The 13536-nt window shown below is 38.5% G+C and overlaps 2 protein-coding genes and 1 long non-coding RNA gene across 3 annotated transcripts; 1 reads left to right on the top strand and 2 right to left on the bottom strand.

The window, feature by feature from the left end:
• Positions 1-3627: 3627 nt before the first annotated feature.
• Positions 3628-6821, top strand: LOC117613581 (cytochrome P450 71D8-like). Its single transcript, XM_034342186.1, has 4 exons — positions 3628-3839; positions 3973-4120; positions 4193-4294; positions 6204-6821. The coding sequence occupies exons 1-4, from the start codon at positions 3628-3630 to the stop codon at positions 6819-6821; spliced, it is 1080 nt and encodes a 359-aa protein (XP_034198077.1).
• Positions 6822-10164: 3343 nt separating this feature from the next.
• Positions 10165-11602, bottom strand: LOC117613582. The gene is made up of 2 exons (XM_034342187.1): positions 10588-11602; positions 10165-10276 (listed from the first exon to the last, which is right to left on the bottom strand). Exons 1-2 carry the CDS (start codon positions 11495-11497, stop codon positions 10248-10250), a joined length of 939 nt encoding a protein of 312 aa, XP_034198078.1. The 5' UTR covers positions 11498-11602; the 3' UTR covers positions 10165-10247.
• Positions 11603-12222: 620 nt separating this feature from the next.
• On the bottom strand, positions 12223-12881 carry LOC117613583. Its single transcript, XR_004583743.1, has 2 exons — positions 12769-12881; positions 12223-12686 (listed from the first exon to the last, which is right to left on the bottom strand). It is a non-coding gene; the product is annotated as an uncharacterized LOC117613583 (long non-coding RNA).
• Positions 12882-13536: the final 655 nt, after the last annotated feature.

Below are 13536 nucleotides of genomic sequence, written 5' to 3'. Positions count from 1 at the left end.
TTTTGTTTAACTCACGTTTGCGTCTCTTTCCAGGAAAATTGAAGTCTAGGTGGCTTGGCCCATTCACCGGGGTCAATGTATCTCCCTATGGAGCTGTGGAGATTCAAAATCCTAAAGATGGCTCGACTTTCAAAGTAAATGGACAACGCTTAAAGCCATTCTATGAGGGAATGCCAGTTGGAATTCAAACTGGTCATGTGGTGGATCATCTTCCCTTCGTCCAATCAAGTTAGCTAATGGCATAATGTCTTGCCAAGACATTAACTAAGGCGCTTCTTGGGAGGCAACCCATGTGTTGAAGAATAAGGTGCTTGGCAGCGGTCGACCTAATTGCATCAAGAGGGAGTTTCTCTAATACTTTGTCTTAAACTGTCCCCTTATTATTCACATGTTCTCACTCATCCTTGTTATGCTTTAACATTGAGGACAATGTTCAATTCAGGTCTGGGGGGAGGTTTTCAATTTTTGTTCATTTGTGTTTACAATTTTCGTTCGCTTGTCACTTTCATACAACCAATGCTATGGAGCTGCCATTGAGATTTTCATATCAGAAATTTTACACTTCACAAAGCTTTTGCTCTTAGAATTCTGGTGGCTAAAGTACCATGCTCAGATTCTTGAAGGAAAATAGTGGAGACTACCCTAGTGAGCTATTTCGAGCCTAATTGCTTTTTTGAGAGGGTTTAAAGTGTTTCTATTCCTCATCTCTACTTATTTTCTTCAATTCAGTCTAAATGATCTCATTGTTCCATTTTGGTTGAATACTAAGGATGATTCTCTTTGCAGATATCAGGTGCATGCTCTCATGAATGAACTCATTGAAGTGATGCTAGGCTCTGCGTGTATAACCATTTTCTGTGCTTTCTTTTCACCCTACCCATTCGTGTGTTCCATCAGCTCTTTTGCAGCCAAACACTACAAGCCTTTTTCTTCTATCACCCTCATAATTCCCCTAACTTTGTATCTCAATCAGAGATATTTAACCTATTATAGCCATACCCTATAACTTAGAAATATACCAAGGTGTGCCAAGATAAAGTTTGAAGCAAGGAGGTTGCTGCCACATGCCCAAATGTAAATTGGTGCGAATCTATGCAGAAAAAAAAAAAAAAGAAAAAAAAAGAGAAAGATAAAGAGAAAGTGTTTCGATTTGATCTAAATGTGAAATATAAAGTCTATGCCAGATGATGCTATGAAGTTGCAGCCATACCATTCTAAATCAATGACACCTTGCAGATCAATGAAGAATGCAACCTTGGTATGTTCTGAAGTTAGTTGTGTTCCTTCCAATTCTTCCACTTCCCTTAACCTTAGCCTTTCATTACAACCGTGTGAAAGACCTAGCTGATCTTTGAGGATGTATTCATGGGTGCTGGTATGTATGTGTGTATCTCTACTCTTAGTATTTGATTCCCTTCATGAGATCTAACTAAATATTGTGCGTCTATTTCATATACTCACTTATGCTTGTTTGAGAGAATAAAACCATAGGTTCTGAGTGATTGAGTGCTAGATGTGAGAATTAGAGTTGAAGCATGTTCTTCCTTCAAGATTTGAGTATGTTTACTTTGAAGCCGTGTGCCCTTGAGCTATAGCTTCCACTTTACACACTTATTGATCATCTATCTTGGCAACTCTATGGTGTTGGATGCATGATTAAAGTTTTCTTTCATTAGTTGTTTTCAAAGTTAGTTTTCTATCCCTTTGGTGTAGAGAGTCAGTAAAGCGTTTGTGGGTATCGTTTCTGTTAAACCCTCAGGAGACACAACTCTTCCAATTAGGGATGCCGAGAGGTTTAAAGGCTTGTTGCATATGCACATTGCAATCGAGTTACCTACAGAAGTGGTTTAGTTAACTTCTTGTTTTGTTTTCAACTTTATTCTCTTTTGTTTTGCTCGAGGACTAGCAAAATCTAGGTCTTGGGGTATTTGATCAGTTCACAATTGTATATCATTTTGTACCCTTCTTGCTTATCATTTGGTTATGTTATTGAGTCAAACGTGTGCTTTTAATCCCTTTTCTGTTTATCATTCAGTTCATTGGGCCTTAGGTAACAATGGTGTCTTTGGATAAGAAAAGATGCAAAATGGTGCAAAACCGAGCAGACTGGGTTAGCAACTCATTTCGGCCTTAACATCTTTCTCCGAACTTGGATTGGCCCAAATAATATGTAGTTGGAAAGATGAGAGTCTGAACTTCAAGATGGACTACTCAAATGCATCAGATAATGAAGTTGAGCCCAATTCGTGAGCCCATATACACACCAGACCTGACATGTTAAGCAATTAAGGGAGGAACATGTTGAGCAATTAAGGGAGGTCTTTCCAGCAATTAAGGGAGGTCTTTCCAGCAATTAAGGGAGGAACATGTTGGGAGGTCTTTCCAGCAATTAAGGGAGGTCTTTCCAGCAATTAAGGAAGGAACCTGACATGTTGAGCAATTAAGGGAGGTAATTAAGGGAGGTGTGTCAGCTACTCAAGTGCAGAGGAGTCACTCCATTCACCAATAATTCACTCCAGCCATCCTATATCACTTCATTCAGCCCAAAATCAGAAGAACAACTCCAACAAGCCTTCCTTCCATTTCCTACGAATTTGTTCTTTCTCTGCCATCACCAACCACCCAAACTCATCCAAATCACCTCTTTAGTTGCCATACTCTAGACATGAGAAAGTTCTTGGAGTAGCATTAGAAGTGGATAAGCACCTGGAGAAGCCTTGGAAACCACAAGCAACTTCAGAATTGGTTTTCTCTACTCTTATTGCATTCAATATGTTTTCTCATTTTTGCTTAAGTTTCATTTCCATTATGAGCAGCTAAATTCATAACTAGGGCTATGATGTAACCTAACATGAATATTCTGGGTTTATAAGTTGAAGTTTTGAGTTTCAAGTTTGATTCATGATTCATATTCCTATTCTTTATGCTTATCAGTTAATATGCTTGTTTGGATGATTGATCACCATTAGAACTTGTATATTAGCTACCTTGGTTTGAATCAAGAGTAGACACCATGCTTTGATTTGAATTGAACTATGAATAAGAAAAGTATGTATGGACATTCGACAACAGGGATTAGATACATGCTTGGTTGTTTAAATTGTTCTTCTATGCTTAATGGGTTCCTAATGCTTAATTTAGATTAGACAACAAATGATCAAGTTAGGGAATTAGGAGCACAAGGTTCGGACCAGACACCATGGCCTAATCATACTTTAGCTAGAATCAATCTTTGAATCCGAATGAGACTTGTCACTTGACTCCTTATAACCCAGAATTGAATTGTTATGGTGAATCGAATGCCCTAGTCTCCCAATCTGTTTTCCAGCCTACAAAAGTACTCTTTGTTACATTTGTTCACCTTGCTTTTGTTTGAAATTTCGTTTGCCTCATTTGTTCAACAATTACAACCACTCTTGCTTTAAATTCTATTTTAGACTTAACTTCCTACTTCCTTGAATTTGGTAATCTAAGTACATAACTAATTTTAACTTCTCAGTCCTCGTGGGTACGACCTCGTACTTGTCTTGCTATACTACTAATTGGCCCGTACAATTGCGAGTTAACATTTTAACAACATGCTGCATCAATGGTTGTGATGGACTGCTGTGTATGGTTATGACAAGCATGGTGTTCTCCCCCTACAATGAATATTGGAGACATTTACGAAAGATAACTGTGATGGAGCTCTTAAGTGTCAACCGTGTTTGGTCATTCAGATCGATAAGGGAAGAGGAGGTATGGGATTTGATTGAATTCATTGCCTCATCTGAGGGACTTAGCATAAATCTCAGCGACAAGATTTACACCATGACAAGTGATTTCCGGGGCAGCATTTGGTAACAAGTGCAAATATCAGCATGAGTTTACCACATTGGTTGGGGAAATCATACCTCTTGTTGGAGGCTTTAACATCGCTGATTTGTACCCTTCCCTTACATTCCTTTGTTTAATTCTTGAAAATATTGTCAGTGAACATAAGATGAAGAGAAAAGCTAGTAACAACACCAATGGTGATGAGCGAGATCTGGTGGGCATGCTGCTTAATTATGAGGAAGCTAATAAGCCTGAGTTTCATCTCACAACCAATCAAATCAAAGTGGTCGCCATGGGAAGACCTGTATACAGTCAAACAATAAAACCTTTTTATCGTACAACAGTATAATCCATTGTAACTTCACCATGTTTTCAGGACATTTACTTTGCAGGCACTGAATCTTTTGCAACCACAATCGAATGGGAACTGTCAGAGCTACTAAGAAACCTGAGAGTAATGGAGAAGGCTCAATCCGAGGTGTGACATGCATTCAAGGGAAAGAACAAAATTGAAGAGGAAGACGTTCAAAAGCTAGATTAATTGAAACTAGTCATCAAAGAAACATAACACCCTTTGGGTCCTTTCATCCCAAGAGAAGAAAAGGAAAGATGCAAAATTAGTGGATATAAAATACCAGCTAAGGCCAAAATCCTTGTCAATGCATAGGCAATAGGGAGAGATCCAAAAATTTGGGCTGATCCGGAATGCTTTCAACCAGAACGTTTTGAAGGTTCTTCCATAGGCTTCAAAGGGAACAGTTCCGAGTTGCTCCCATTAGGTGCAGGTGCAGGATTTGTCCAGGCATCTCATTTGCTACTTCAAACATTGAGCTTGGACATGCTCAACTCTTGTACCGCTTCAACTGGAAACTTCCAAATGATACTAAATCAGAAGCCCTTGACATGGCTGAGAATTTTGGAATCACAGAGAGTAGAAGGAACAATCTGCATGTGATCGCCACCACACATATTCCTTTCCGTGAATGAGACAATTAAGGATGTCAATGGAAGAATACTGTCAAGCCTTCAGAAATTTTTGTGTGTGGATACAAGCGATATTGGGGGAGGGGGGAATCGAACCTAGGACCTCGGATGCAGGGGTATCTCTTAACTACTTGAGCTACAAGCCCCTTGGTTTGTATGCAGCTTCATTAGTATATGCAATATTAGAAAACATTTATTACTCAGCATTAATGTTTTTGTACATGAGAAGTTCTTGCTAATAATAATAAAGAAAGAAATAATGTGTTATCAGTTCTCTATTTACATTGAGCTCTCATTCTTGATTCATTTAAAAAAACCTCGGGGTATTAGCGATTGCTGGAAACTATGTAAAGTCATTATGCAACTGCTAATGCCATTGCCATCGCTGGTGCAACAGCTACTGTTTCTTTCACAGAATATTCATCTATTTACTGCAAGAGCTTGGTACAATGGAATTCAATTTGTAGCCGATGACGAAGAGGTGTAGATGCCATCAAACCCTTCTTAAGATCCGCCAGCAATTCCCCTATAGGTATAGCAGCCAAAAAGATCTTAATATAATCTTTGCAAGCTTCTCTTCCTTTGCATACAACCTCCTCTTCCACATCACTGTTTTCTAAATCTTTCTGGGTCAATACAAGAGCCCCTCCAGCTTTAGTTTCCTTACAGTTTTTCAGTCGCACCTGATTTCCCGATTTCTCATATGATGCTTTAGCCTCACTTGGTAATCTTTGGATTGTTGTGTCTTTATCAAATTTCAGGATATAGGCTTGGTTGCAACCTTCATACAACCTCTCCCTTAATGTGTCAATTATGTAAAAAGCATCGTGCTCTACCTTTAGTACAAAGAAATGGTCGTTCCAAATTTCTTCATTTTCATAGGGGTAAAATCTATGATTTGTTAGCAATTTCATATTTTAAAACAGTGTATTTTAGCAATTATTAATTTCTAAAATGGTTTCTTGTTGGGAAAGGAAACATATACAACATGGATGATGTTGGTAACAAGGTTTGAAAGGAAAGCTCTATTGTTATGCTTTTGTACTCTTTTAGAAATTATGGAATTGCATTCATAATTCATCCAAAAAAGCCACTAGTCACAAAGGGCAACTACAATAACGGAGGGATCTAACATCCAAATTAAGACAATCCGGGGCTCTTCCACTAATAGTCACGCATGATCAAAGAAACTCTTGCGTAGGCATCCCAACTAAGAGTGCAAGCTCAGAAGAAAAAGGAAAAGAAAAGATAAAACTTGAAAAAACTTGAAAAAACCGAACCATAACAATACAAATAAAACTCTAAGAGTACAAAAGCCCTAAAGTTACTTTTTAATATATAATAACAAAACCTAACATTATTGTACAAGCATATAATTCATTGCAACTTCACAATGATTTCAGGATATATTTTCAGCAGGAAGTGAAACTTCAGCAACAACAGTGGAATGGGCAATGTCAGAGCTTCTGAAAAACCCTAGAGTAATGGAGAAGGTGCAATCGGAAGTGCGACAAGTATTCGAAGGAAAAAACAAAATCGAAGAGGAAGATGTTCAAAAGCTCCATTACCTGAAATTAGTCATGAAGGAAACTTTTCGGTTGCACCCTCCGGGTCCTTTAATCCCCAGAGAGGCAAGGGAAAGATGTGAAATTGGTGGATATACAATACCAGCCAAGGCCAAAATCCTCATCAATGCCTATGCAATAGGGAGAGATCCAAAACTTTGGGCCGATCCTGAATGCTTTCAACCAGAGCGCTTTCAAGGTTCTTCCATTGACTTTAAAGGCAACAATTTTGAATTGCTTCCATTTGGTGCAGGTAGGAGGATTTTTCCAGGCATCTCATTTGCTACTTCAAACATTGAGCTTGGACTTGCTCAACTATTGTACCACTTTAACTGGAACCTTCCAAATGGGACTAAACTCGAAGCCCTCGACATGGCAGATAATTTTGGAATAACGGCTAGAAGAAAGAACAATTTGCATTTGATCGCCACTACTTATATTCCTTTCAACAAATGAGACACTGTCTAAAAGAATGATGTAATCATATTTTGAATTTAACTTGCAACTCTCTTAGGCAGCAGTTTGTTGGTTTAGTACAAGAAAAACTTAGTTGCAACAGGGATAATACTGTTTTGCTATCTCCAGCCAATAATACTATACCACGTGAAAGTGTTATCACGCGTGTCATAGCGTTATTGGTCAGGGACAGCAAAATAGTGCTATCCCCGTGGCATGGAAGACTTTCTCATTTAGAAGTCTTTCTCATTTAGTACAGACCTCCACTTATCCCTCTAAAATGAGATTTTTTTAGAAATGTCATTTGAACTTGTAAAAATAATATATCGTATATTTGTTATGTATTTGCAATACAGAAGAAGACCAATATATATGGCCCATAAGACTACCTAAGGAAGGTAATTTAAAACCTAAGTTAAAGACACTAATTTGTACAAGCCTTAACAGAGAAGTTGACTATTCCTATACAAGGTAACAAATAATGTACAATATATTTTGTAATCTTTCCATATCTTCAATATTCCCCCTCAAGCTGGAGTATGGAGATCAAGAATACCTAGCTTGTTTTTGAGTCGTTGGAATTGATCTTTACCTAAAGACTTGGTAAAGACATCTGCGAGTTGCTCCGTTGAAGGAATATAGGCAGTACGTAAAGAACCATTTTGAATCTTCTCTCGAACAACATGACAATCGATCTCAATATGCTTGGTGCGCTCGTGATATACTGGATTAGCTGCTATGTATAAAGCAGCTTGGTTGTCACAATAAAGTAAGCTTGGTGTGGTGTGTGACAGACCAAGATCATAAAGTAAATATCGTAACCATTGGAGTTCACAAGTTGCCATAGCCATCGCTCTATATTCTGCTTCGGCTGATGAGCGTGATACAGTATCTTGCTTCTTTGTTTTCCATGAGATAGGACTTTCTCCAAGAAGTACAAAGTAACCTGTAGTCGACCTCCTTGTCATTGGACAGCTAGCCCAATTAGAATCACAGTAGGCTCTCAATTGAAAATTATTAGAAGATGATAACAGAATCCCTTGGCCTGGAGTCCCTTTCAAATAATGTAATAATCGATCTGCAGCATCTTTATGAGTTGTACGGGGGCTTTGCATGAATTGGCTCAAAATATGAACTGTATGAACAATGTCTGGCCTGGTGATGGTGAGATATATCAAGCGACCCACCAATCTTCTATAGGTTTCTGGATTATGTAATAGTTCTCCATCTTCATTATTTAACTTGAGATTTTGTTCCATGGGGAAGAAAGTAGGACGTGCACCAATAAGACCTGAGTCTTTCAAAATGTCAAGTGCATACTTCCGTTGGCTCAAATACAATCCTTTTGGAGAACGAGACACTTCTATCCCAAGGAAGTATTTTAAATCACCAAGGTCTTTTAAATGAAAACGTTGGTGCAACAAATTCTTGATAATTGATATAGTAGCAGTATCGGTACCTGTAATAATAATATCATCGACATATACAAGTAAGAAAATTGAGGACTTACCTTTGTGACGATAGAAAAGGGAGTAATCTGCTTTAGATTGAGAAAATCCCGCATCAAGTAATGCTTTGGAAAATTTTGCAAACCAACACCGAGAAGCTTGCTTTAATCCATAAAGTGATTTGTTAAGACGGCACACCATATTTCCCCCTTTGCCGTGAGAACCTGGAGGGAGCTGCATGTAAACCTCTTCATGTAAATCACCATGAAGAAAGGCATTGTTGACATCTAATTGTTGAAGACACCAACCCTTGGCAGCGGCCAAAGATAATAAAACACGAACAGTGGTAAGCTTGGCAACAGGAGAAAAAGTTTCATGATAATCAATCCCTTCCATTTGCGTATATCCCTTGGCAACGAGGCGAGCTTTGCATCGTTCAATAGTGCCATTAGAATGCCGTTTTATTTTATAGACCCACTTGCAGCCAATGGCTTTTTTATGAGCAGGCAAGGCCATGAGGGTCCATGTATGATTAGCTTCCAAGGCAGCAAGTTCACTTTGCATAGCTTTACGCCATTCAGGATATTTAATGGCTTCATCAAAAGTGTTAGGCTCAACAATGGTAGTAATAGAAGCAAGAAAACTTTGATGTTTAATAGAGAATTTGTCATAAGATAAATAATGGGATAAAGGGTACCTGGTGCCATGTTGAACCGGAGTTGAGGAAGGAAGATCAACTTGAGATTGGTAGCAGTGGTAGTCACTAAGGTAACCTGGTGGCTTTCGATGGCGAGGAGGAAGGGGAGTAGAGTCAGACGGTGTTGGTATAGATGGAGGAGAGGAGGACGGAATAGGAGGGAGAGAAGAAGTATGTGATATTGGGGAGGAATGGGTGGTAATTGGAGACGGAGGAGGTGTGGTCTCTGTAATGGGGTTAAGGGGTGGTGTAGGTGCGGAAGCAGTAGCATGATCAGAGGGCTCAAATTCTGGTATAGGAAGAGGTAAGACACTAGGCATGGTATTTGTGTGGGATAAATTGTAAGGAAATACAGTTTCATAGAAAGTGACATCACGTGAAGTATAAACCTTTTTAGTGTGAAGATCATAAATTTTGTAAGCCTTTTGAGAAGGTGGATAACCAAGAAAAATGCCTGGTGTGGCTCGTTTATCAAACTTTGAGTGAGGGGAAAGATTATGCCCATAACAAAGGCAACCAAAAATACGTAAATGTGCATAAGATGGTGACTTGCCAAAAAGAACATCATAAGGTGTTTTTCCTTGTAAAATTTTTGTGGGCAAACGATTAATTAAATATGTAGCAGTAAGAACACAATCTCCCCAAAAAGATAAAGGTAAATTCGATTGGAAACGAAGAGAACGAGCAATGTTTAAAAGATGACGATGTTTGCGCTCGACAACGCCATTTTGTTGCGGTGTTCCCACACAACTATGTTGATGAATGACACCAAGTGAAGAAAAAAAATGTTTAATGGTGTGATTAAAAAATTCAGTTCCATTATCGGTACGAACTTGGCGAATAGTGAGATTAAACTGTGTTTTAATCATAGCAAAAAAACGAGGTAGATAGGTAGTGACTTCAGATTTATGTTGCATTAAATAAAGCCAAGTACTACGAGAATAATCATCTACTATGGTTAAAAAATATTTAGCACCAGAAAGAGCAGGAACAGAATAAGGCCCCCACACATCACAATGAATCAAATCAAAGCAAGCATTCGTTGAAATAGTACTTGAGGGAAAAGAAAGTCTACAATGTTTAGCCAAAGGGCAAATGGTGCAAACATGATTATTAGGAATAGAAATTGTAGAATGAAAATTTTGTAGGTGGGGAAGAATAAATTTAGATGGATGACCTAAGCACCAGTGCCATAGATTGAAACTCGGGGAAGCAACAGCGGAATTAGCAATAGAGGGTACATCAGGAGCCAAATAATAAAGACCACCACGTTCCAATCCCTTACCAATCTCCCTCTTCGAACTCAGGTCCTGCAAAACACAATGATCAGAATAAAAGGTAATAAAACAATTAAGTAGCTTAGTGAGTTTGCTAACGGAGAGAAGATTAAAATGAAAATCAGGTACCAATAAGACATTATGTAAAGGTAAAGAGGGTAAGGGTTTGGAAGAGCCAATATGAGTAATATTAGATGTTTGTCCAGTAGGTAATTTAATAGGAGCAGTATGAAGAGTGGTCATGTTGTCTAACATATTAGAACTAGAAACCATGTGATCGGTGGCGCCGGAATCAATTATCCAAGAACTGAGATTGAATGAAGAATGAAAACATAATGGGTTACCTGCAACATTAGCCATAGAATTATTTTTACCGGATGGCAACATGGCAATCAATTGATTGTATTGTGCATGAGTTAGAGTTGGTGCAGCTGGAGTGCTAGTGGTTGCTGCGACAAAAGAACCAGTAGAGGTAGTATGTGAGGAAGAAGAATTGGTCTTGGCAGTACCATTCTTCTTTTTGCAATGAGACTGTGTATGCCCTGCTGTATCACAAAATGTGCAAAACATATAATTTTTGCTGGCAGGATTTTTGCGACAACGAGATTCTGAGTGACCGTCGGTATCACAAAATTTGCAATGATAAAATGGTTTATGAGACTGCGGTCGATTAGCCGCCATGGCAGATTGATCGAGAGATGTTGTGATTACAGGTTGAAGAGAACGTTGGCGTTCATCTTGTAAGAGTAAGGAGTAGGCACGATTGACAGTGGGCAAAGGATCCTGAAGAAGCATATTACTACGAACCCCAAAATAAGATTCGTTCAACCCAGCCAAAAATTGCATGAGATGCTCTTCTTGAATGTGATTCATGCTAGTTTGAGAGGCTCCACAAGTGCAAGAGGTTAACGAAATATATGAAGATAACTCATCCCAATAACCTTTCAAAATAGTATAATAAGAGGCTATGGATGAGTTACCTTGTGTATGATTGGCAATGGCGCGACGAATCTCAAAAATCCTAGGAGCATTCTTTTGAGAAAAACGTTCACGGAGATCGTCCCAAACTTCGCGTGCTGTAGCGGTATAGATAACACTATTGGATATCTCGGGAGAGAGAGCGTTAACAATCCAAGATAGAACCATGCTATTACACCTGGTCCATTGATGAAATTTGGTTGAAGCATCCTCAGGTTTGGCAATACTGCCATCAATGAACCCAAGTTTGTTTTTGGCGTCAAGAGCCATCCTCATGGCACGAGACCATGTAGGATAATTGTCACCAAGCAGCAGCTGTGTAACAAGAATCACACCAGGGTTATCAGAATGATGTAAATAAAGGGGAGAAGAAGCCGCATATTCTGTGGACAGCGGCGTGTCCTTATTAACTGATTTCTTCCCATTAGATTTGGAAGAAGCAGTGGAGGCAGTGTCAGACATGGTTGAAAAAAAAAACGTAGGAAGAATGAAAATTTTTAATGGATCAATATACAAGCTCTGATACCATGTAAAAATAATATATCGTATATTTGTTATGTATTTGCAATACAGAAGAAGACAAATATATATGGCCCATAAGGCTACCTAAGGAAGGTAATTTAAAACCTAAGTTAAAGGCACTAATTTGTACAAGCCTTAACAGAGAAGTTGACTATTCCTATACAAGGTAACAAATAATGTACAATATATTTTGTACCATGATTTGTCACATGACTTTAACATCATCCAATTTTCCAGCCATTTAAAAAGGGATTTTTAGTCTTTCCAATATGCAAACCCTCTTTTTTTTTTTTATAAAAAAAAAATTATAATTTAAATATAAAGCTATGTAAACCCTCTTTGAAGCTCATTTTGTTGTTGAAGAAAAAGGAGTTAAAACCCCAAAAGCAAGGCTTTTACTCCTGAAAAACACTCAAACTTTATGATTTCAATTTTTTTAGGGAAATAATCATAGGTACTAATTCAAATTTGAGAAAGAATTGACAAAAGACATTATCTGGAGATTGATATACAAAACAAAAGTAGCCAAAATGAGTTCACAAAATTGGTTCGAAACGTGACCAAGTCTACAACTTGTACCAAGGCCACAAAGCTACAACACTTCACGACATAATCCCAATTTTTATCTGTTTGTAAAATAAACTTTGCATGGTACCAAGACCAATTAAACCTAAGTGCTTTATGGTTTCCATATGTTATTCTTCTTGGCATACGACTAGGTGTTGGTTTTCATTGTGCTTGCTCTTGTAGAAGAAGAACTTGGGTTTGAGACTTGTGTATTGGATTCAGACATATATATTTCTTGCAGATTGTATTCCTCTTGGTACAGAGTGTGCTTGATTTGCTGTTCGGTTTCACTTGTCCTATTTCCTCCATTTGTCTGTAACTGTTGTTGGCCTGGATTTGCTGAAGTTTGCCCTCTTGGATCACCTTCTCCATTCACCTGTACCAAATCAAATTTCATTGCCAACTTCTCAACGTTTAATGAAATAAAAATAAAACATAAAATCTCATTTTCTTTATACCTGAGCACTTTTTCCTTGCTTCTTCCTTTCACAAGTAGTAGCATTATGGCCTTCTTGGCCACACTTGCTGCAGTTGATGTTGATGAAGCATCTTCGAAGTTTGTTTGGATTTGAAGGAGGTCGAACCTCATCTGGCTCCCTACATCTGAGCATCCATGGTCTCCTAGCTTGCTTGTGATATTTGAGGGTTTTAATAGGCTGATGGTTTGTCACTGGCCAATATTCTTCACCAGCCACTGGGTTGATATAAGGCTTCTATGCTCTTCAGAACGCTTGTAGCCATTTTTCCGGGGTGGTGTGGTGGGGTTGTTTTGGTTGTCTAACAAGATATCACATTCTGACGTAGTCCTAAAATGGGATCTACTCCAATGCTTTGCAGGCTTGTCATCAAACCATCCTACTGCGCTTCCATCTTCAATTTCCATTCTAGTCATATGTGCTTTAAACCCAGGAATGGTGGTTGCCCTTGCTGCTTCCCAAAGTATTTGTTTAAGTGCCATTCCATTGTGACCTTTCTTGAAATTATTATCCAAGTGTCGAACACAGGCACACTAGGTGTAACACCCCGACTCCGAATTTAATTCCTATTTTAAATTACTTAAGTGAATTTACAAATTTACCCTTAGGGTAGGGGTAAATGGGTCATTTTCTTGCCCGGAAAGTGTTTGGGGCAGTGGCTGGTATTTTTGGGTAGGTGGTACTGAGACGAATTCGTAGACACGCGGTAGGCTTGAATCGGAGTTGTAACGAAGAAGTTACGATCAAAAC

Source organism: Prunus dulcis, unplaced genomic scaffold (genome assembly GCF_902201215.1).
Source record: "Prunus dulcis unplaced genomic scaffold, ALMONDv2, whole genome shotgun sequence".
Lineage (NCBI taxonomy): Eukaryota > Viridiplantae > Streptophyta > Magnoliopsida > Rosales > Rosaceae > Prunus > Prunus dulcis.
Note: the sequence above shows the minus strand (reverse complement) of the source record. Positions and strands in the feature narration are given on the sequence as shown.

Bases quoted from the DNA above. Each gene is read 5' to 3' on its own strand.
- LOC117613582 (XM_034342187.1), bottom strand. From the start codon at position 11,497: ATGAGGATGGCTCTTGACGCCAAAAACAAACTTGGGTTCATTGATGGC. The intron at 10,277-10,587 runs GTAACCCATTAT...TGTGTTTTGCAG, and splicing joins TTCTATGGCTAATGTTGCAG to GACCTGAGTTCGAAGAGGGA.
- LOC117613581 (XM_034342186.1), top strand. From the start codon at position 3,628: ATGGTGTTCTCCCCCTACAATGAATATTGGAGACATTTACGAAAGATA. The intron at 3,840-3,972 runs GTAACAAGTGCA...AAATATTGTCAG, and splicing joins GATTTCCGGGGCAGCATTTG to TGAACATAAGATGAAGAGAA. The intron at 4,295-6,203 runs GTGTGACATGCA...CAATGATTTCAG, and splicing joins TGGAGAAGGCTCAATCCGAG to GATATATTTTCAGCAGGAAG.